The sequence below is a fragment of the Gopherus flavomarginatus genome, chromosome 20 (assembly GCF_025201925.1).
Source record: "Gopherus flavomarginatus isolate rGopFla2 chromosome 20, rGopFla2.mat.asm, whole genome shotgun sequence".
NCBI classification, from domain to species: Eukaryota; Metazoa; Chordata; order Testudines; family Testudinidae; genus Gopherus; species Gopherus flavomarginatus.
This window is the reverse complement of record NC_066636.1, coordinates 22845830-22867385: the sequence shown is the minus strand read 5'-3', so window position 1 is coordinate 22867385 and position 21556 is coordinate 22845830. Positions and strand designations below refer to the sequence as shown.

General features: G+C 46.2%; 1 protein-coding gene across 1 annotated transcript; it reads right to left on the bottom strand.

Annotated features, from left to right (window-relative positions):
• Window positions 1–4678: 4678 nt before the first annotated feature.
• On the bottom strand, window positions 4679–19579 carry CD48 (CD48 molecule). Its single transcript, XM_050930743.1, has 4 exons — window positions 19278–19579; window positions 7776–8096; window positions 5677–5940; window positions 4679–4921 (listed from the first exon to the last, which is right to left on the bottom strand). Exons 1-4 carry the CDS (start codon window positions 19342–19344, stop codon window positions 4827–4829), a joined length of 747 nt encoding a protein of 248 aa, XP_050786700.1. The 5' UTR covers window positions 19345–19579; the 3' UTR covers window positions 4679–4826.
• Between the last annotated feature and the right edge of the window lie 1977 nt (window positions 19580–21556).

The following is a 21556-nucleotide window of genomic DNA, read 5'->3' as shown; positions in this document are numbered from 1 at the left end:
CTTTTCATAACCTTTCAGTCTCCTCTGCTAGGTGACTCCCTTGTCACTGTCAAAAAGTGTCTTCACTGCCAGGCAACCTCACCCCGGCTAACCTAGTTTTCCTAGTTTGGAGCCAGTCCGTTGTCGAGAGTGATCACATTTCAATGGGCGAGCACTTAAGTTAAATGACCCCCTACCATTAGGCCGCTGCCCCTACCCCCTCCTGTTCTGACATGGAGTTGAAAGGACAACAGAGATGCCAAAAGGCTGCCCATTCCATATGGACTTTGCAGCTTGGTAAAGGTACATACAGTGAGTTCATAACTTCACACCAAAGTCATAAATTAAAGAGATTTCCCCAAAGTATCACAGCAACAAGCAAGCAGCGTGAGTTGTGGGCTAAGCTGCCAATGTCACGGTGGTGCCATGAGTATTTATTTGTTTCCTACTCACTCTTGCTTTCATGCTTATGCCCCTTTTGTTACTGTCACGGGGTGTGACTGCCCTGGCTAAGTGTGCCATTCCCTGCCTCAGTTTCCCTTCTCAGGAACCCAGTAACTCCACTTCAGGCCGCTTATAGACTCATAGACTCATAGGTCAGAAGGGACCAATATGATCATCTAGTCTGACCTCCTGCACAAGGCAGGCCACAGAACCCTACCCATCCACTTTCATAACAACCCCTAACCCAGGACCGAGTTATTGAAATCCTCAAAATTGGTTTGAAGACCTCAAGCTGCAGAGAATCCACCAGCAAGCGACCCGTGCCCCACGCTGCAGGGAAAGGCGAAAAACCTCCAGGGCCCCTGCCAATCTGCCCTGGAGGAAAATTCCTTCCCGACCCCAAATATGGCAATCAGCTAAACCCTGAGCATGTGGGCAAGACTCGCCAGCCAGCACCCAAGAAGGAATTCTCTGCAGTAACTCAGTTCCCATCCCATCCAACATCTCCCCGCAGACCATTGAGCAGATCTATCTGGTGATAATCCAAGATCAATTGCCCAAATTAACTATCCTATCATAACATCCCCTCCATATACTTATCAAGCTAAGTCTTAAAGCCAGAAAAGTCTTTTTTCCCCACTACTTCCCTCGGAAGGCTGTTCCAGAACTTCACTCCCCTAATGGTTAGAAACCTTCATCTAATTTCAAGTCTAAACTTCCTAATATCCAGTTTGTACCCATTCGTCCTTGTGCCTACATTAGTACTGAACTTAAATAATTCCTCTCCCTCCCTAACGTTAACCCCTCTGATATATTTATATAGAGCAAGCATATCCCCCCGCAGCCTTCTTTTGGCCAGGCTAAACAAGCCAAGCTCTTTGAGTCTCCTTTCATAAGGCAGGTTTTCCATTCCTCGGATCATCCTAGTAGCCCATCTCTGAACCTGTTCCAGTTTGAATTCATCCTTCTTGAACATGGGACACCAGAACTGCACACAGTATTCCAGATGGGGTCTCACCAGCGCCTTATATAACGGTACTAACACCTCCTTATCCTTTCAGGAAATACCTCGCCTGATGCATCCTAAAATTGCATTTGCTTTTTTAACAGCCGTATCACATTGGCGACTCATAGTCATCCTGCTATCAACCAATACCCCAAGGTCCTTCTCCTCCTCTGTCGCTTCCAACTGATGCGTCCCCAACGTATATCTAAAATTCTTATTATTAATCCCTAAGTGCATGACCTTGCACTTTTCACTATTGTATTTCATCCTATTACTATTACTCCAGTTTAGAAGGTGGTCCAGATCTTCCTGAATAGTATCCCTGTCCTTCTCCGTGTTAGCAATACCCCCCAGCTTTGTGTTATCTGCAAACTTTATTAGCACATTCCCGCTCTTTGTGCCAAGGTCAGTAATAAAAAGGTTAAATAAGATCGGTCCCAAAACCGATCCTTGAGGGACTCCACTAGTGACCTCCTTCCAGCCTGACAGTTCACCCTTCAATACGACCCACTGGAGTCTCCCCTTTAACCAGTTCCTTATCCACCTTACAACTTTCATATTCATCCCCATCTTTTCCAATTTAACTAACAGTTCCCCATGCGGAACCATGTCAAACGCCTTACTGAAATCTAGGTAAATTATATCTACCGCATTTCCTTTATCTAAGTAATCCGTCACCTTCTCAAAGAAGGAGATCAGATTGGTTTGGCACGATCTACCTGTAGTAAATCGATGTTGCAATTCGTCCCAATTATCATTGACCTCTATGTCCTTAACTACTTTCTCCCTTAAAATTTTTTCCAAGACCTTACATACTACAGACGTCAAGCTAACAGGCCTATAATTACCCAGATCACTTTTATTCCCTTTCTTAAAAATAGGAACTGCATTAGCAATCCTTCAGTCGTACAGCACAACCCCAGAGTTTATCGATTGCTTAAAAATTCTCGCTAATGGGCTCGCAATTTCACGTGCCAGTTCCTTTAATATCCTCGGGTGGAGATTGTCCGGGCCCTCCGATTTTGTCCCATTAAGCTGTTCAAGTATGGCCTCTACCTCAGTTGCGGTAATATCCACTTCCATATCCACATTCCCGTTTATCATCCCTCCATCATCACTAAACTCCTCACTAGTCTTATTAAAAACTGAGGCAAAGTACTTGTTTAGATGTTGGGCCATGCCTAGGTTATCCTTAACCTCCATTCCATCCTCAGTGTATAGCGGTCCCACTTCTTCTTCCTTTGTTTTCTTCTTATTTATGTGGCTGTAGAACCTTTTACTATTGGTTTTGATTCCCTTTGCAAGGTCCAGTTCAATGCGGCTTTTAGCCTTCCTCACTTTATCCCTACATGTTCTGACCTCACCAAGGTAGCTTTCCTTACTAATCCTGCCTTCCTTCCACTCCCTGTAAGCTTTCTGCTTTTTTCTAATCCCCTCTCTGAGTTGCTTGCTCATCCAGCTTGGCCTACAACTCCTGCCCATGGTTTTTTTCGCCTTTCTTGGGATGCAGGCTTCCGACAGTTTCCGCAGCTGCGACTTAAAGTAATTCCAGGCCTCCTCCGCATTTAAATCCACAAGTTCCTCCGTCCAATCCACTTCCCTAACTAATTTCCTTAACTCTTTAAAATTAGCCCTCGAGAAGTCGAAAACCCTAATCCCAGATCTACATTTGTTTATCCTTCCATCTAGTTTGAACTGAATCAGCTCATGATCACTCGAACCAAGGTTGTCCCCTACCACCATTTCTTCTACGAGGTCCTCACTGCTCACCAACACCAAATCTAAAATGGCATCCCCTCTCGTAGGTACGTCAACGCTTGACTCACTATTACTCTCCAGAGGACTAGTTTACTAATAAAAGCTGGTGCCAAATAGTCCAGAACAAACATATTTAATAAAGCAAAGGTTCTCCTGGCATTTAGGGTTGCTCTGAAGCCCACCCCCTGTGCCCTGGGCCTGGGCTAGCCCTCCATCTCTCCTTGTGGCAGGAACCCCTACCCTTTTCTGGAGCAGGTTAATTCAGGCAGTTGTTACCTCTCTCCTTAAAACAGGAGTCTGCAGCTCTCCCGTTGGGAGGAAATACGTTGGTCCCCTTCTCCCTGCTCATCCTCGGTTGGGAAGAGAGGGGAGGGGAGCCTCCTTGCCCTGACCTTGCTGCAGGCTTCCCAGCTATTTCTTTCTCCCAGGACTGTTTCCTTTCTCTCAGATCCCTCATAATTTGTTACAGGTGTGGCAATTTCCTGGACAAACCCTACTGAATACAGGTTAACCTTCTTGAATTAAGTTTATGTATTGCTGAATGCCAGAGACAAGGCTGTGTGAGGACAAGGCGAGGGAGGTAATCTCTTTTATTGGGCCCATTTCTGTTGGTGAGAGAGACCAGCTCTCCTGCAGCTCTAGCCTGTATGTGCAATTCCCTCGGGAAAGGGAGGCCACAGCTTCACTGGGTACTCAGAACAGTGGTGGGTTGTTGTGCAAAATCCCTCAGGTTGTAACATGTAACGCCTCCGGATCGGGAGCACCCACCAGGGAAAAATTGGTGGGTGCTCTGCATCCACTGGCAGCTCCCCGCCCTGCCCCACTCCCAGCTCACCTCCGCCTCTGCGTGTGCTCCATGCCTGAATTTCCCTCTACCTTCCAGAGCTTGCGCTGTGAAACTGTGGTTTCGTATGACAAATGCTGGGAGGGAGAGGGGAGGAGGGGAAACGCAGCACGCTCGGGGAAGAGGTGGGGCCGGGGCAGGGATTTGGGGAAGGAGTCTAATAGGGGCAGGGTAGGGGTGGGGAAAGGGTAGAGTTGGGGCGGGGCCAGGGATAGGGGGAGTGCGAGCACCCAATAGCGCTGGGGAAAGTTGGCTCCAATGAGTGGGCCCACCACAGTCCCAGACTGCACACCTGGGGGATCTAGTCCCATAGAGTGTTGGGGTACTTAGGGATTGGCTTGTTTTGGCCTCGTTTTGAAATGGGATTAACTTGATTTTTGGCTTATTGTAAAAGTTGGGGGACTTATTTACTGTATGGAAGTTGGCAACTGTTTCCACAACCTGGAGTGGCTACACTTTTAAACTGGATTCTCCAGAGCCCAATAAAGAAAGGAATAAATAGCCTGGATTTAAACTGATTTAGGGCCTTTGTTCTTATCCAGTAAACAGCCAGGATCCCACCCCAGCCCCTTCTGCAGATGTGAGTCTATTATAGCACCCAAGTAGCGGGCCTTGTCTCCGCAACATCATCTTCCCCTTAGTTCTCTAAGAAAGTCTCTAGTTTAATGCCCAGTGTGTTGGCAAGATGGTGGATGGCTGTCGAACGCTGTTATTTCTGGTGTTCATTTTGGTCTTGTGTGTTTCACCAGGCGGAGGCAATGGAGGAGTTCGTTGCGTTTTCCTGACTCCCCAGCCCTAGACCCAGTTATGGACAAGGAGGAGAAATCCAAATGCCAGAATGGAATCGGCCATCTTCCGAGCCATGGACACGGGCACAGCTGAGTTTTTCTCTGAAACAAGACAAGAGCCTGTTATTTATAGGCCACACCAGCTATTTATTAACAATAATACACATAGTCTGCTTTGCCTCTGCCATGGAATACCCACAGGAGGGGATAGCCTTTGCGGGCAAGGCTGAGCAGGGGTCGATGGAGAGGGAAGCAAGGACAGGATGCCCAGCAAAACACAGGGAAAGCAGCCCTGTCCCTGGCCTGAACGCTCCACCCCCCCCCATGATCCCTGTGGGTGCAGAGAGAGCCCCCCTGCTGCTTCAGTCACCCAGTATGACATTTCTCTCCTCTCTGTGCAGAATGAGCCAACGAGACACCCCCAAAACCAAGAGGATCCCTCAGTTATTGACACAGGAACCCAGAACCTCACTGCTGGCTCTGGAACCCAGTGCCCAGACGCAATGGCACCGTCCTTGTGGCTAATCCTCTGGGCAGGGTCAGCTCCAGGCACCAACGGAGGAAGCAGGTGCTTGGGGCAGCCAATGGAAAGGTGCAGCATGTCTGGGTCTTCGGCAGCGGGTCCCTCAGTCCCTCTCTTCCTCTTTGAGCTGCCACTAAAGTGCTGCCGAAGAGGAAGCAAGGGATTTCCCATGGGGGAAAATACACACTGGGGGCCAGAGAACAAGACTCTCCCTCAAGAGTCACCAAAACCATGGCTGCCCTGCTTCAATGGAGCCCTAACCCGAGTGGCTGCATAGCTAGGCTCCACAGCCAGATAGACGCAGCAAGAGAAATGAAAGCAAAGTGAATGTTACCATCCCATGTGCAAGGGCTTCTGTAATAGATGAAGCCCGTCTCTTCGCTGACGGGGTTGCTGACGATGCATTTGTAAGATGCGTCACTTTCTGACTTTAACGCAATGTCCAGTGTGCTGCTATTTTTGCCCACTAAATCCTCTTCATTCTCACACCAGCGGTAGGTCACTTGGGTGGCAGCCATAATGCACTCCAGGGTGGCCTTGCACCATCCATCTTTGTTGACCCTGGAAGTGACCTTCACACTGGGCTTAGGGATGGGCTCTGGAAACAGAGAAAAGAGAAATTCAACAACAGGCCAAATACTGACAGAGATCTAACCATGGGCTGGATCCTTAGGTGATGTAAACTGGTGGTGCTCCAATGAAACTGATTTATACCAGCTGGGGGTGTTGCCTATATAGATTTTATACAGAGGGTCTATTAACTAGACAAATTCAGACTGCAAATAAGGTGTAAAATTTTAACAGTGAGAGTAATTGACCATTGGAACAATTTACCCAGGGGCATGGTGCATTCTCCATCACTGCCCATTTTAAAATCAAGATGGGACATTGTTCTAGAAGACCGGCTGTAGGAATTGTTTTGGGGCAGGTCTCCAGCCTGTGTTATCCAGGAGGTCAGGCTAGGTGATCACAATGGTTCCTTCTGGCCTTGGAATCTATGAATGATGCTCATCTGGTCTGACTTCCTGTGTAATGCAGATCAGACAATTTCACCCAGTGGCACCTGCTTCCAATCCATTGACTTGTGGCTGGATGAGAGTGTATCATTTAGAAAGAGGGTCCAACCATGATGTGGAGACCTCAAGTGATGGAGAATCCACCAGATGCCTTGGTGAGCTGCTTCAGTGGTTCATTTCCATCCCCGTTAAACGCAAACACGAAATTATACAAAACTTTCTTCTAGCTTCAACTTTCAGCCAGTGAATCTTGTTCTACACTTATCTGCTAGCTTGATAAGAAAGGGCTCTTCAGAGATCTTCTGTGTGGTGGTACTGCTTTAAGAGTGAGTTACCTTTTAACATTCCCTTTGATAAGATTACTAGAATAATCTCATTTAAAAAAAGTTTCCCATTGGAGAGAATGTTTTCAGATGTCATCATTTTCCTTCCATATTTTGGGGGTCATGAAATGCAGCTCTCGTTTGGATCACAGACATTAGATTAACAGTACCAAATTCCCTGTGTATCCCCCCTGATCCTGTCTACCCACCACCTCACCTAGCAGAGTGCATGTGACCCTGGGCTCTGTCTGGGTGCTTAGCCTCCATCACCCCAGCACTTCTCAGGACTCAATGACCATATCCTCACGCCCTGAAGCACCAAGAGACCCCCTGGCCAAGGCCTTAAGCAAGATTTTTAAAGGTGAATAGTGACTGTGTGTCCCTCAATTCTGCGTCCCCTGTGGGAGCCCGATTTTCAGAGCCCAGATGCTCAGTACTTTGAAAATCAGGTCCCTTTAAAGTGTGCCCAGAAAATGGGGCATCTCAAATCCTGGTCATTTTTGGCAACACTGGCCTAAGTGACTAAACCAGATCTCCTGGGTGCCAGTCCAGAGCCTCAGCTACAAGACCATCCTTCCTGGCCCTTACCGGCTTAGCCTGGCGGATTATCAACTCCTTTCTTTTATGGAGCCTCTCCCTCCCCCAGTGGCCTTCCTGGTGCTCACTAGCTGGTCTCCCCTGCTTTCTGGCGTGTGTGTAGCTGTTTCTCTAAGATGTCTGGATGGCTCAATTACCCCAACTTCTGCCAGCAGGGCAGCAATCTGCTTTTGCCTCTGTTCCCATTTGGTCCATCGTGGGAGGTCCCAAAACAGGAATGTCATTAAGGTTGGTACCTGACCCCTCCCCTTAAAGCCTCAGCCACAAAGATTCCAGATAGAGCAGTTCTGGTGATGGTGCGTTGGACCCAGAACCTGAGCTGAGGGTCTGGCCCATTTCCTGGCAACCTCTTCATCCCATTCAGGCTGTTACCTGCTCCTTCCGCTGCCTTGTGGGCATTTCAGGGTGGGGAGAGGAGGGTGCATTATTGGGGCCCTTCTAGCTCCCTGAACCTCACCATCCCTGACCCTTGTGCAAAGAGGCTGCTCCCGACTCACCGTACACGTCCAGCTGGATAGCTTCATCTGACTTCTTGCTTTGGCTGTCTTCCACTTCCATCCGGAAGGTGCCGCTGTCTTGCTTCTGCAGCTGGTTAATTTCCAGGGTGTGATTCTCGTGGTAACGCAGTTTATTATGAAAAGAGCCATTGCGGTAAGACACTGGCTGATCCCATTTTTTAGTCAGGATCTTTAGGGACTTCCTGAACCACCAGGTGATCTGCTTGTATTTCTCTGGGACTGACTGTTTGGGGTTCAGATACACTGTGCCATGGACAATCCCATTCACCCGATTGCTCAGCACCTCTGTGGCCTCATTAGCTGTCAACAGACAAAAATCAGGGTTGCAATGGGAAGCAAAGAAACAAACATTACTCCTAGTTAGTTGTTGGGTGAACTGGGACAAACTAGTGCAAATACCTCTTGCTGTGCGTCAGTTTCCCCCTGTAAAATGGTGATAATGCTGTTCGCTCTCTTTCGTGAAGGACTTTGAGCCCTTGTGACAATCAGGTTCCAGACTGCGCCTCCCAAAATGAGATTTAGCCCCCCCCCGCCCCCCATGAGCAATGGAACCAACTGCCTGCATGCTGATTTGTTCTACAATGGAGCGTTCCTTGAGTCCAGTTTAACCACAGTCTGTATACATAGCGCATAATGACCATCAAATTCAGACCATTAGAAGCTTCCACAAATGCCCTTACTCAGTATACTCCCATAGTACAACAATACACCGTGCCATCAGTTGGTTCAGCAGCTCCTTTTTGGGGGCCTAACCTTCTGTTCTTCCCCTTGGGATGTCCGGGCCCAGTATCACAGATCTACAGCCACAAAGAGCCCTCGCTCTAGGGATTCTTATGTTGTAACATAAGTCTCTAGCAAAACAGAGCCTTGATTGGGGGCCACTAGGTCTTGAACCACTCTGAGATTTGTACTTAAAAAGCTTGTTGACCATTTATTTCCCAGCAACAATATAATATGCATAAGGGCCTGCCGGTGTCCAAGGGGGCCTGCTGCAAGCAGAGCATTGTGACTTTGCTATCAGCGAGGATGAACTGTAGCAATGTGGGACTCACCCCTGCAGCACCTCCTGCTGGTGGTCTCTGGGAATTAGCTCTCCAGCCATTGAAGCACCCTCTGCAGGCCAGTGTCCCACTACCGCTTGGCCCCCCGTGTCCCTCCCAGACCCAGTGCCCTGTTATGTGGGGCGCTGCCCCCTGGCACTAACCTCTCAGTCTTAGGGTCTCCCCTCCTTGGGGAACCCCCACCTACTATTCCCACCTCACCTCAGTATCAGGCTACTGCCAGTCATTGTCTAGCCCCCACACCCTGGGGCAGACTGCAGTATCAGCCACTCATCACTGGCAAGGTTAGGTTTGGACCCGCTGCCTTGGCCTACCCCTGGGATGCCCTCTGCAGTCCCCAGGACCTGTTGCCTTTTGCTAGGCTGCAGCCTGGGACTTTCCAGGCTGGAGCTCCTCAGCCTTTCCCCAGCCCTGCTCCATTCAGGTACCCTGTTTCCAGCTCCCCACAGCCAGGCCCTTCTCCCTCTACAGGCCTCTTTACACAGACCAGCTGGGGCCTGATTGGGGTGTGGCCACATGGCCCAGTTGTGGCTACGTCCCCAATCAGCCTAACAGCTTTTATCCCTGCCGCAGCCCTCTCCCAGGGCAATCTGAAACCCCTTCAGGGCCGGAGTGGGTGCCCGCTTCCCAGAACCCAACAGGTACATGAACATATGAGAGATTGTCTAGAACATTGGCTGAAATAGAGTTAACGCCTGAGCTAACTGGGGGTTCAACTTGCACAGAGGCATGAGCTAGCACAAGTGACCCACAAAGGGAGAAGTGAAAGAAAGAGCAAGAAGAAGCAAAGAAAATGTTGGCGAGGAGGGGAAGAAATGCCATTTAGACAACAGACCACTAAAGGAAACGGAGATCCCTGGGGCAGGTGTCACGGGGGAGGTGCAGGCCAAATGAGGTCTGCCCAGCTAGATGAAAGGACACTGACTGCTTGTCCCTCAAAGTGCAGAGACCAGGGAGACTGGCACGAGGGTGATGCCCATTTCTTGGGGTCGGTGCCCCAAACTGGCATTCGAGAGCAGGCATGGGCTGTTCATCTCCAGGGGCGGGATTCTGCCATGCTGCTTTCTTATGTTGAAATTATTGGGATAACTTCAGCAGCGAGGTCCTAGAAATATCCGCAGGGGGTTAAGTGGCAAATGTGGTTTCTGCAAAGAAAGATGTTTTCCACAGGAAAAATGTTGATTTTGGCTGAACTATTTCTTTGGCGCACGGGAAAATCAAAACGGACTGTTTCTCCCTTCATCTGTGGGCACCTAGACTAGTGCAGAACCTCATGCCCCTGTTCTCCTCCAGCCTACATCTCCCGTGATGCACAGCAGTTGCTCATCCAGAGGGGAATCCCCACAAAGTGCTACTGCTGCAATGAAGCAGCAAGGAAGGGACAGGATATTCTTCCTGCCAGGGGAGATTTAACTGATACACCAGTATATTCCTCATGTGCTCTAGCAGGTGGATCCTGCCAAGTTTGGCTATACCCTGACAGCACTGTCACCAACTCACTGACTTTGGGCAAGTCACTGCCTCGCTCTGTGCCTCAGTTTCCCCATCTGTGTAACGATTCCCAGTGAATTCCCAGAGTGTTGTGGTAAGATTCAGTTGAAGTCAGCATTCTTTGTTCCTTGGTAAGTAAAGTTGCTACAGAAATGCAAAGTATTGGTTTTATTTCCAGTGTGGGCTTAGACTTGTGGAACAAAGTATAAATGCTGCTGTAATGGTGTGTTTTTCTTTATCTTCTCCCAACTATGCTGCAGTGTCAGCCTGATCACCTGACATGAAGGATAGACTGGTGACAGAAATTTGTCACAGTTTGGTGGGCAATTGAGGCGGGGGGAGCCCTGAAGAATGCACACCATCTATTTGTTTTATCCTTGTTATTTTATGTTTGCTTTGCCTGGTACTGTTGGTGTTATATGTTGAGGACTGCATGATTAAAGGTGTGCCCACTCTCAACAGCAGTAAGTCTGAGAACTGAAGAGGGATTTAGCATTCCTCTCTCCACCCTGGTTGACCAGGAAGGGTGGCAGGTGGATCTACTCCAGTCGAAGCAGGACTGGGCAATAGAGAAGTTGGAGAAAAGGGAAGAGATGTGTACTCGATAACTAGAATTGAGCAATTAAGAGCACAGATCATGAACCAGGCAGCAACTCAAACCTATGCCCAGGGCAAGTTGCAGGCCTTGAGACAGGACTTCCAGGCAGAAAAGGAAGCACTGGCTAAGCAAGTACCGGTCCTCAGGGACCTGTCAAAATTTAACCATTTGTGCTTTGTGGGGAGCAGGTCCAGAGCATCGCTCAGGGACTCTGTGACAACTGGTGGCAGTGGTGGGATGTACTGCACCCTGTGAATGGCGATTCTTGCAGTAAGTGACTGGGGAACAGTAAAACAAAGGGAGGATACCAAGGACCAGGCTCAGAGAGGGATAGTTTCTGGGGGCGATTAACCTCTGGGAGTGTGTGATCAGCGAGAAGGACTGTTGGAGTAACGGGGTCCCCAAGGACTGCAGCGAGCAGTCTTAGGGGTGGAGGAGCTTGCCGCTCTACCCTGGGAGAAAGAAGGACTTTTGCAGGAGCAGGGTTCCCCTGGAGATTGCAGGAGCAGTCTCGGGGTGGAGGAGTCTGCAGCTCAACCCTTACAAAGAAGTGGTAACCTCGAGAAGGGCTGGCACACTAGGGGTTCTTCCTGGAAACCATGGGGGAGCTAAGAGCATACAGGCCTGTGAGTCCAAAGCAAGTTGGGAACGGTGAAGTGATGGCCTATCACCATCTCCTTCAGAAGGACATTGTGATCCTGTGCACAAAGAGAGGGTTATGCATTGGGAAGTTCACCAAGGCACAGTTAATCGTGCAGCTGGAGGACAAGGACAGCTCTAAGGAGTGGATTCCTGACCCAGATGGGCTACAAGAAGATCTGGAAGCAGCAGGAGCAGTAGCAGCCATGTGTTTGCCACAAAAGGAAATTGAATAGTTAAACATCAATGGGCCATGCGTTTTTGCCCAGGTGGCAAGCCACACGAGGGAGGACTCGGGTAGCCTTGTGAGTAAGAATGTTTAAGGGAAGAGACCAGGAAGGGTGGGGGCTAGTTGAGAAGCCCATCCTCCTAGCTAAATTGGTAGTGGAACAAGCCGGTGCCCATGGAAGGGATGGTTCAGCGAGGAAAACAGGATTGGGCCCAAACGGGCAGGCAACAGATAGATTGGAAAACAGGTTGGAAATTTTGAGGGCATAGTGGAAGGAGTAAGTAAGTATAAGCAGGGGGATTTCAAATACCCAGGACAATACTTGAAATGGTGATTTGAGTTGATAAAAGAGGCCACTGAGAAACAAGCAAGTGATTTAAGGAAAGAGTAAGAAGTTAACTCTGTAGTTGCTGGAGGGAACAGCAGTTGAACTTTGTAAAATTGCTAAAGAGGAAAGTTCTTGCTGTCTTTGAAATGTTTGTAAATAAATTCAGGCAAAGAAATTACTTGATTGCAATTATTTGGCTATGAACAATTTAGTCAAATTAGCTAAAGAAATGTATACAGTGCTATTTAATTAAAATCCTATTAGACTCTAAAGGGCTACAATAAGTAGTGTTTTCTTTCAGATCATTGTGTATTTGAAAGCAGGAGTTAGAAGTAAAAAGACAATCAAAATTCTGGTAAAGTTAATTGTCCCTTTTTAAGTAAGAATCTTTAAGCTGTGAATAGCTTTGGATCCAGAAGTAAGCCAGAAAGCATCTCTATTAATGCAAATTGTCTCACTGATAAGGTAGGAGCCACTGAAACCTGGGCTGCCTATGAAATAAATACAAGAAAATATGGGGTATTTCCTCTGTTTTGCCTGAAATCAACAAGGGTATTTGTATATTTTAAGCAAAGGCTGACTGCCCAGAAGGGGTAGAGCTCCGTTATTTTTGTCTTTCAGATAATCAGAGAAAACTGATGCCAGCTGAACAGCATTTAACGTACCATGCATTTACTGGCACAATAGGAATCATGTTTTGTGTTCTAAGTGCTGTCTTGTGGTGTGTGTCTCGTGGCCAGAATTGTTGTGTTTAATAGTTTCATAGGATAGTCTAGTTTAAAATCAAACAGAAGGGTTAAATCAAAATGCAAATACTTGTTTTATTCAACTTGAAATACAGTGTTTGGATAAATCAGGAAAATGTGATATACTAAAGTCTAATACATTTGCTTAAGTAAGAAAAAGGAGCTTAACTGGCCAGATCTTTTAAGTGAAAAATTGTTGTTAAATTTGCATTCCAACAGTCTCTGGAAGCAAGGACATGAAAAGTTAACCCACTCCCCATATTGTATATGGGATCCTTCTGGCTATCTCAGATTTCCAGCCAGAGGGTTGGGGAGGATGGGAAGCTATTGGACTCCAGAGGTTGTACTGAGTGGACTTCTCAAAGTGGGTGTGCTTGTCCTGGCTTGTTGCTCCAAAGCTCTGTAATAAATTTATATTAATGGAAGGGTATATGTGGCATAATTGAATAATAAGACTAATGTACTGTATAATGGCAATGTGTACGTGCTCATTGCTGGGAAAAGGTGTATGAGTAAAGAGTGCAAGTTTCCTTTGTAGGTTAAAAGAAGCCAAGAAGAGGAGAAGGAAAAAGAACAGAACAAATTGACTGGGGAAAAAAATAGCTAGCAAGCTCAGTCCAAAGATAAGATGCTGGCCCCATTCAAGGACACTGCTCACAGCTAAGGCTTGGCTGACAATCAAGAAAAGGGGGGGCTTGAATGTGCTCAAGCAGCTATGAGATCTGCAAAACACTGCTAGGCATTAATGAAATGTGTTAGGTTTCTTTTCTCACAGGTAAAAGAAGTGCTACCCAGAAGACCCTATCAGCCCTGTCATTCATTGAAACCAAGAAACTGAGTCTACATAAGGTCCACCAACGAAAGACTGCTTCGGCTCCATGCTGGAAAGGTAGTTAGCAGGACTTAATAAGGGCCAACACATCTGTGAAGTGCCAAGGACTGACTGCTTGGACCCATGCTTCTCACTGCAAAAACACCCCTCCTTCTCGGGAGGATTCTCCTACTAATGATTAGCCTATTTCTCCTTCTAGCTCTGTTGTGCCTTCTGGACAGCAGGGAAAAAGGACAAGGTGAAGTGCTAGTAACCTCTCTCTTGTCCACTGACAGACCTACTGTGCCTTTGGATTTTTCTAGAAGAAGCAAAACCATTACAGGGTGATGTGCTGGTAACCTCTCCTCTGTATGATGCTGAACCATGACTGTTTCAGGAAAAAAAGAAGGAACACTTGCTCCATTGAAACCATCAAAGTCCAGAGATTCCTGACTACAAAAGATATTAAGAACTGACCCTGGTGAAAAAAACAAAGAATTATACACTGGCGGGAAGAAATCTGTGGGACCCATGCTTGGGAATGTGGTATTGATTGGATGTTGGGGTTTATTCTACAGGCTGCATCCTGTGGTCTCAATAAATCCTTCAGCATTTGTGGCCCTCCCTAATTGGATTTTAAATGACGAGTATCAAAGGCATCTTGTTGCCACTACCCCTGCCATGTCCTCCATTGCACTATTACCCCTGTAATACATCCAAATACAGAATATGCCATCTATCTGATAAAACCAATGGCCAAGGCCTTCACGCTCTGATTTATTTAAAGATTGTTAGGATTTTTTTTTTTAAGTTCAGGATATCCCATATAAGCGAACAATTGAGTGGAAAAAGAATGGATCAGTGGAAATAGAAATCTATGATATCACTACAAATGAACCCCAAGAATCTGTAATGGAAATTGATGGGTTCCATAGTGAAGTAGATATGATGGCTGTTCCTGGAGTTTGCAATGTGTTACATGAAAGAGGACCTTATTGTTATTTGGTCACCCAATTAGTGAATAATCAAACAAATACCCAAAGAGTTTGTTTTGCCACTGGAAATTTCACCTGTATAGAAATTATTCCAGTGACTAATAATGTTACCTGTACCTATTGCAATACACTCCCTCTTATGCCATTAATATTAATGCCTCTTGGAAGTATATAAAGGTATACAACCAACAGATGTAGTATAGTCCTACACCAAAGAGAGATGTATTAGGATATCGATGGACTGTGATTAATACAACACTAGGGACTGTCAAATTTACATTGCCCTTATCTAGTTTCCAGATCATCTCTCCATACCCAAATTGCTCACAGGGAGCTGCCATTAGATTAGCATAACAGAGGGCCTGGGTTATTTCCTCTAGAAAAAGAGGGACTTGACTGGATCCCTATGGGATGAGGCCAATAGTGCAGCAGCAATTTGGAATATTTTTAAAAGCCAAGAACATGATGAGAAATTGGGCCAATTAGAGAAGGCCACTGGCCTTATTTCTGGGGCACAGCTAACCCAAGTACAGGCTGGAGTTGGTGAGTTACATGTCATTTCCGCCCTTAGTTCTGTGACCCAGAAGTTGCTGACAGAGATGGTATTGAATATCGCTGAGGCTGGGAAGGCATTGCAGTGGGATCTGGCATGTTCAGAAATTCAAGATTTCCTGAATGACCAGCTGATGGACATTCGGAATGATCTTGAGCACCAGGCATAGCCCATTGCCCTTACAGACACATCAGGAGTACCATCTGATCTGTGGCCATGGAGACATACTTGGAGACTTGGGTGGAAGTGTGGACATTCACAGTGCTCCTCCCAAGCATATGGACCGGTTAGAGGGATGTGCGCTCCCACATACCAAATCCTGCCCGATCCATGGGGAGGATGCATGTGGGACTGGATGATTCACCATGACATCTGGGAGATTAGACCCCTGGTATGCCTAACTGATTAATAGTCAGTGCCCTTAGAATAACACCTGACATTTGGATAGGAATAGGTAGTCAATGGACATTTTGGTTGTTAGAACCCCCACAGCTTCAGTGTATCTGTAAACTGAAGCCAGGGGAAGTTGTCACTGTTCACAACATTTGCTGGGAGGGTAGGGGACAAGGAACTACCCTGATAGGACACCTACTTTTTGAAGCTAATGATAGCTGTGTGTATGTTGAAACCACCATGTTGCGAGATATACATATTAATCTCACTACTGCTGCAGGCAATCACATTATTTACTGGTCTGCAGATAGAATTTTACAAGTAGCCCTTAGGTTCCAGATACCTTTTAATTGGACTAGAGTAGTGCCTGATCAATTTCAAAGATTTGCTTTCATTTTTACCAGAGGTTCAAAGAATCTCTGAAGTACAAGGGAAAATTCATATGCTTCAAAATATATATCAAGTTGAAAAGAATGCCTTTTATATAGCTTATAGAGTATTTACTTTATGTACTAAGTATGATGTATTGTGCTTTGTGACTAAAACTGTACAACAACCCCATCATATTATTATTATGGGAATGTTGATTTTTGTATTATTGTTATTTAGTTTAGTATTATGTTGTTTTTGTTGTAAAAGACGTAATAATAATAGTAATACCTTTCATGCCCATGCTAATGATGCATTGTCATTACATCCAATTAAAACCCCTAAGGTTGAAACATCTGACATAGAATCTGATATCCAAGGTTTAATGCAAATGGAGGTTTGAAAATATTTTTTGTACTAGAAGTACAAAAGGGGAGGGGGTGTGTGGAAGTAGAGAAAGAACTGACAGGGATTTGTAGGGGATCTTAATGCATGACAGTCTCTGTTAGCAAGAGTCAGGCTAGCTGTAACCCTAATAACACGAGATTTGTAGAAGTGAGGATTGTGTGAGGCAAGTGGGAAAGAAATGTGTGAGAAGTTGTTGCGACCTTATGTTGATAATGAGGAATGTAAACTGGCATCTAAACAGAAGTGAGAAAAATAAGATATCAGGATGACCTATGTATAAACGAAATGCAGATGTTGCTTATTATTGTATGTAACAAAGTATACATGCTGCTGGAATTGTTTACCTGTAGAGAGACCTGCCTAGGAGGGAAACCCTGTGTCCTAGCGCACTCCCTCCTTCTATGCAATTGCTTGAGAAAATAAAGTATCTGACTCTGCTGCACCCAACCAAAAAGTGAGAACTAAATTTTTCTCCAACAGATTGCACCCATTTTTAATTCCTCTCCTGCCCCTAATTTGTTCTCTGGGGTCCTAGTCAATAACCAACATACAATGGTCTCACCCTTTACATTTCCTGTTCCACCCACTGACCCCATCTAGAAATCTCCCGGAATTAGCAGGAGAGGCTGCTTTATGCTGACCCACTTCCTGCCCCATCATTTCTCAGAGGCCATTTCGTCTTTTGAGGGAGTTGTTTGGTTTTTTTTAAATCATGGAAAGAGCATCTTCATGAGTGACACCGGTAGTGAATCCAGCAGGGGTCATCTTTAGGGTCAGGGATTATCAGCAGTCAGAACCGATGTCTCACACTTGAGCTAAAGGAGTAACTAACTCCATTAGCTGGTAGTAATAGTAGATTGTTACCCCACCAGCACCAGAGTGGGAGAGGACAGACATACACACACATCAGGTGTGTTAAACACATGCATATTTATAAGTTAGACCTTTTGAACTGATAATTTAGCAAACAGAGTGTGCTCTATTCACTGGAGGAAGTATTGCCTAGTGGCTAGAGCACTGGACTCCGATTCAGGAGACCTGGCTTATATTCCTGACTGTCCTGCTAGGAGAAGTTATTTCCCTTCTCTGTGCCTCAGTTTCTCCCACTGTGAAATGGAGACAACAGTACCAACCACCTTTAAAAAGCACATTGAAATCCATAGGTGAGAAGAGCTAGGGGTGATTGTTTTTGCTTCTTGCTTGGATCAAGCAAAACACCCTACACATGACTGCTGCTGACCCTGGGGGAAGTTCAGTTCCTTTTACCACTTTATGGTTTCTCGATTTGCTGTATGTGCTTCACCATTGCTGCTGTGTTGTAAGCTGCTGCGTGATGATGAGACAGAGTGGTTTTTGCTGTTTCAGCTCAACTTACTAAGTTGGGCCATCTTCTCCCGTACACAGAACTACCATAAAAGGCCATTATTGGAGGGTGGGGGCAACCACAAACACTGTGTGATTGCCATAGGCATGTAATGGATGACATAAGGATTAATAAATACACCAGCCTTTACACCAGCATTGAAGGCACTGACATGCCTCTAAAAAGTGCAACTTACAACTTGTTGCACCCCACCTCCACCGCCGCCATATTGCCAACCCTTCTTCTCCCTAAATCACGAAGAAGGTCCTTCACGCATGAGATTGTATTTTTTAAAATATTAATTTGGGGATCTTTATGTGTCTGCTGGGTTTTGAATGTTTATGGATCATGTTTTCAAGTTGTTCTCCACAACCACAAGGGCTAGAAACTTAGCTTTAATTTTCTTTAAAAAAGTGAGATTCTCACATAATCACAGGGCTCCAGCAGCTGGGAATTTTTAGAAAAACACCAAGACTTGCAACAAACTTACAAGAGTTGACAACAACAGAATCCCTATTTCGGAGTAAGTAGAGCAAAACCCCTGTCTGATTCCCCTGATCACTGTAGTGCTGTACACAGGAGGAAAAAACAACCCTTTCTGACCAGAAGTGTGGGTTTTGATGGCCTTAATTCAGTGTGTACAGGAACAAATGTTGTCAATGATAAAAAAATGACAAGCTTCTAGATCCTTGGAGACTCAAATAGTCCAAAAGCTTTCTCTGGAGCTTTCCAGTCTGTGGGCTGGGGTTAGTTTCTGCCCTTTGGTGCATGGGCATGGTTCTAACTGACCTCAGTGAACAAAGACTAGGCATGGTAAGGAAATATCTGTAGTTCCAGCTCTCCAGCTAAATACAGTTAATGAGTTCGTACAATCTCTCTGCAGCTTTGATGCAAAGACTCTTGCCCGCCACTCGGCTTTGGTCTCTGTGATGGAAAAAATGGGCTTTCATTTAAAAAACAAAAAAAAGTTTCTAAGCCTGTTCTTGTGATGAGTCAGAAAACTGTGACTTGGAAGGAACAGGCAGCTGTGCTCCACTTCATAAAGAAATGTCAGCAAAACACTGGATCAGAATTTCAAATTTTGATGAGAAATTTTAATGGGAAGTTTTTGAAAAGTTCCAACATATTTTTCCCTCCCTCTGATTGTCACCATCTTAGTCACTTCTATAGCCAGACGCTAAAGGGAAACAACAGGCTATCCTTCCCCCACCCCCAGCCTTCCAAGATAAAACTTATCTAGCACAAAGCAGGGAAGTTTAAGAAAGGATCAAATCACTAGCAGGCGCACACACACGCATAGCCCAAATCTGCAACTCAGATCCAAAAAGGGTGAAGAGGTTTTGGAGCGACAGCTCCGCAAAAGAACTTGCATTAGAAAGGCACCTGCCCATTGCGAAGGATCAGTCTTAGAGCCATAAAGAGAAATGCCAGGACAGCTGGAAAAGGAATATGAAGCAAGCGCCTTTTTCAAGAGAAAACATAAAATGTTTGTCTTACTTTGTAAGTTGCTGAGCACCACCAGGCATGCAAAGGTTGTAACAGCCGCTACCATCTTCCCCAGCATGGCGGCAATCTGAAACCAGGGCTTCCTCTAATCAAGTCACGTTGTCAAAGGATCTGATTCTTACACCAGCCAGGTAAAAGGGCCTTAATATGGGACTACATTACAGTACACCTGCATTAAGACCCCTTTACACTGGGATAAAAAGGGCTTGGTGTAAATGAGAGACAGGCCAATTGGTTCTAAAACAATTACTTTACCGAGGAAGCGTAACGCACGAGTGTGACCGGATTCTCAACGAATCTAAAGAGCATTTGAAATTCCCTTTTACAGCATGTGACAATTTGTCAAAAAACCACTTCCTCCTGAGGTAAGTTGCAGTGTCTGAATACAGCGTTTTAGGCGTAGGCTATTGTGCAGAACCTAGCACAACAGACCCTCAATCTCAGCCGGTGGCTGTAGTTGCTACTGTAATCATGATAATGACCAGAACTCTGGCTTAACCCCCCGCTCTTGACAAAAGCCCTTTTATGTCTCAGCTAAGAGGTGCAATCATGTCAGGGAGGTTTGTTTTATGGCCCAGCTCTTCAAACTAGTATAAAGGAGGGTAGCTCCATTGATGTCACAGGCCATATCCCCAGCTAGTACAGCCCAGCATAGCTCCTAGGGTGACCACATGTCCCATTTTATAGGGATGGTCCCAATATTTGGGGCTTTGTCTTATCTTTGTGCCTACTACCCCCCACCCTGTCCCAATTTTTCACCCTTGCTATCTGTTCACCCTAATGACTCCATTGCAGTCAATAGGCCATATTCCTAGCTTCACTGGGGTCACAGGCCATATACTTGGCTAGTACAGCCCGGCATAGCTCTATTGATGTCAACAGAACTCAAACAGTTGACACCAGCTGCCTCTCTGGCCATTTATTTTTCAGCCGCCATTCACTCCCCTGTAACCCACAAGCCTCCCAGCCTGGCTAGTGATTTCTTTGCAACCCCCTTCCTGCAGGGCAGGGACATAGGTGCCCCTCTCTGTTGCATCACAGCACTAGCAACTTCTCCCACTGATGTTTCTGTTTGTTCATTTGTGGTCCTTTTGCACTGGACTTTCAGCCATAAGGCAAGTGCAAGTGAACTCGAAATCCCCAGAGTCACCCCCTGGATTCATGGCTCTGCACAAGTGACCCTACGAATGGCATAGCAGGGCCTGCATGCATTGTGTCTCAGCCACTCTGCTTCAGATGTGATCAACTCACAAGAGAGGCAGTTCAGGAAATGCTGGGTTGATAATCTCAGCCTGCCCTCTTTCACAGCATCAGCAGCCATAAAGTTTTATCCACCATCTGCTCTCGTAGATGATCATGCCTTCAGTGGTGGCACAGGGCAGTAGCTGATTGACTCAATAATTGCAATGTAGACCCCGATTCAGGAAAGCACTTATGCATTTGCTTAACTCTAAGCATGAGATTAAGCTCCATCGACATTGACAATTCTTAAACATATGCCTAAAATTAAGCCCATACTTTGCTCTCTTTCCTGACCAGGGATGTTTGTCTGAACTTTGGGGCTTTGTTCATCACCCACAGAGCAGTCCACAAGTCCAGTAATATCCAGCTCCTTGCTCACAGAAGCATGGCTCAGAAGTGTCATAGTAGTAAAAAGAGTGACAAGGGGAGCTAATATCTTTTATTACCCAAAGAGGAGCTCTGTTTAGCTTGAAAGCTTGGCTCTCTCACCAACAGAACGTGGTCCAAGATATTACCTCCCCCACCTTGTTTGTCTATTATCCTGGGCCTGACCCACTACAACACCACAGCATGAAGTAGTAAATCCTTATTTTTAATCACTGATGTCAGCAGCAATGGTGGTGAAATTCACGCAGCGAGCCAGTGTGCTGGGCCAGTGCGTTTAAGCTGCCGAGTTCAAGGGAGGCCGGTGACAAGAGAATGCTAAGATGCTCCCACACGCGGTAGCTGGAAGCCGGCGGTCTCCAAGAGTTAGAACCTAGCTGGAGCGATGAACCGGCAGTGAATAAACAAAGGGGAATCTGCGACACCTGCTGAGAACTGACCCACTTTCCTTTCAGCCCCGAGTGGTTCACATCCATTACTGGGAAGATCTGATGTTAACACTGAAGAGACGCTATTATGAACAAACCATTACCAGGCGACATTGTTGTCTTCACATTGCACACAGTCAGATTGATACTCACAGTCAAAAATCCACAGGTCAAGAGAGCCTGAGCTTGTGAAACTGAGGGGAGAGTGAACATCTA

Excerpts from the sequence above, each read along its gene's own strand:
- CD48 (XM_050930743.1), bottom strand. The coding sequence starts at position 19,344 with ATGCTGGGGAAGATGGTAGCGGCTGTTACAACCTTTGCATGCCTGGTG. Across the intron at positions 5,941-7,775 it reads TATCCAGCTGGACGTGTACG|AGCCCATCCCTAAGCCCAGT; the intron begins GTGAGTCGGGAG and ends CTCTGTTTCCAG. Across the intron at positions 4,922-5,676 it reads AAGCCCTTGCACATGGGATG|AGAAAAACTCAGCTGTGCCC; the intron begins GTAACATTCACT and ends GTCTTGTTTCAG.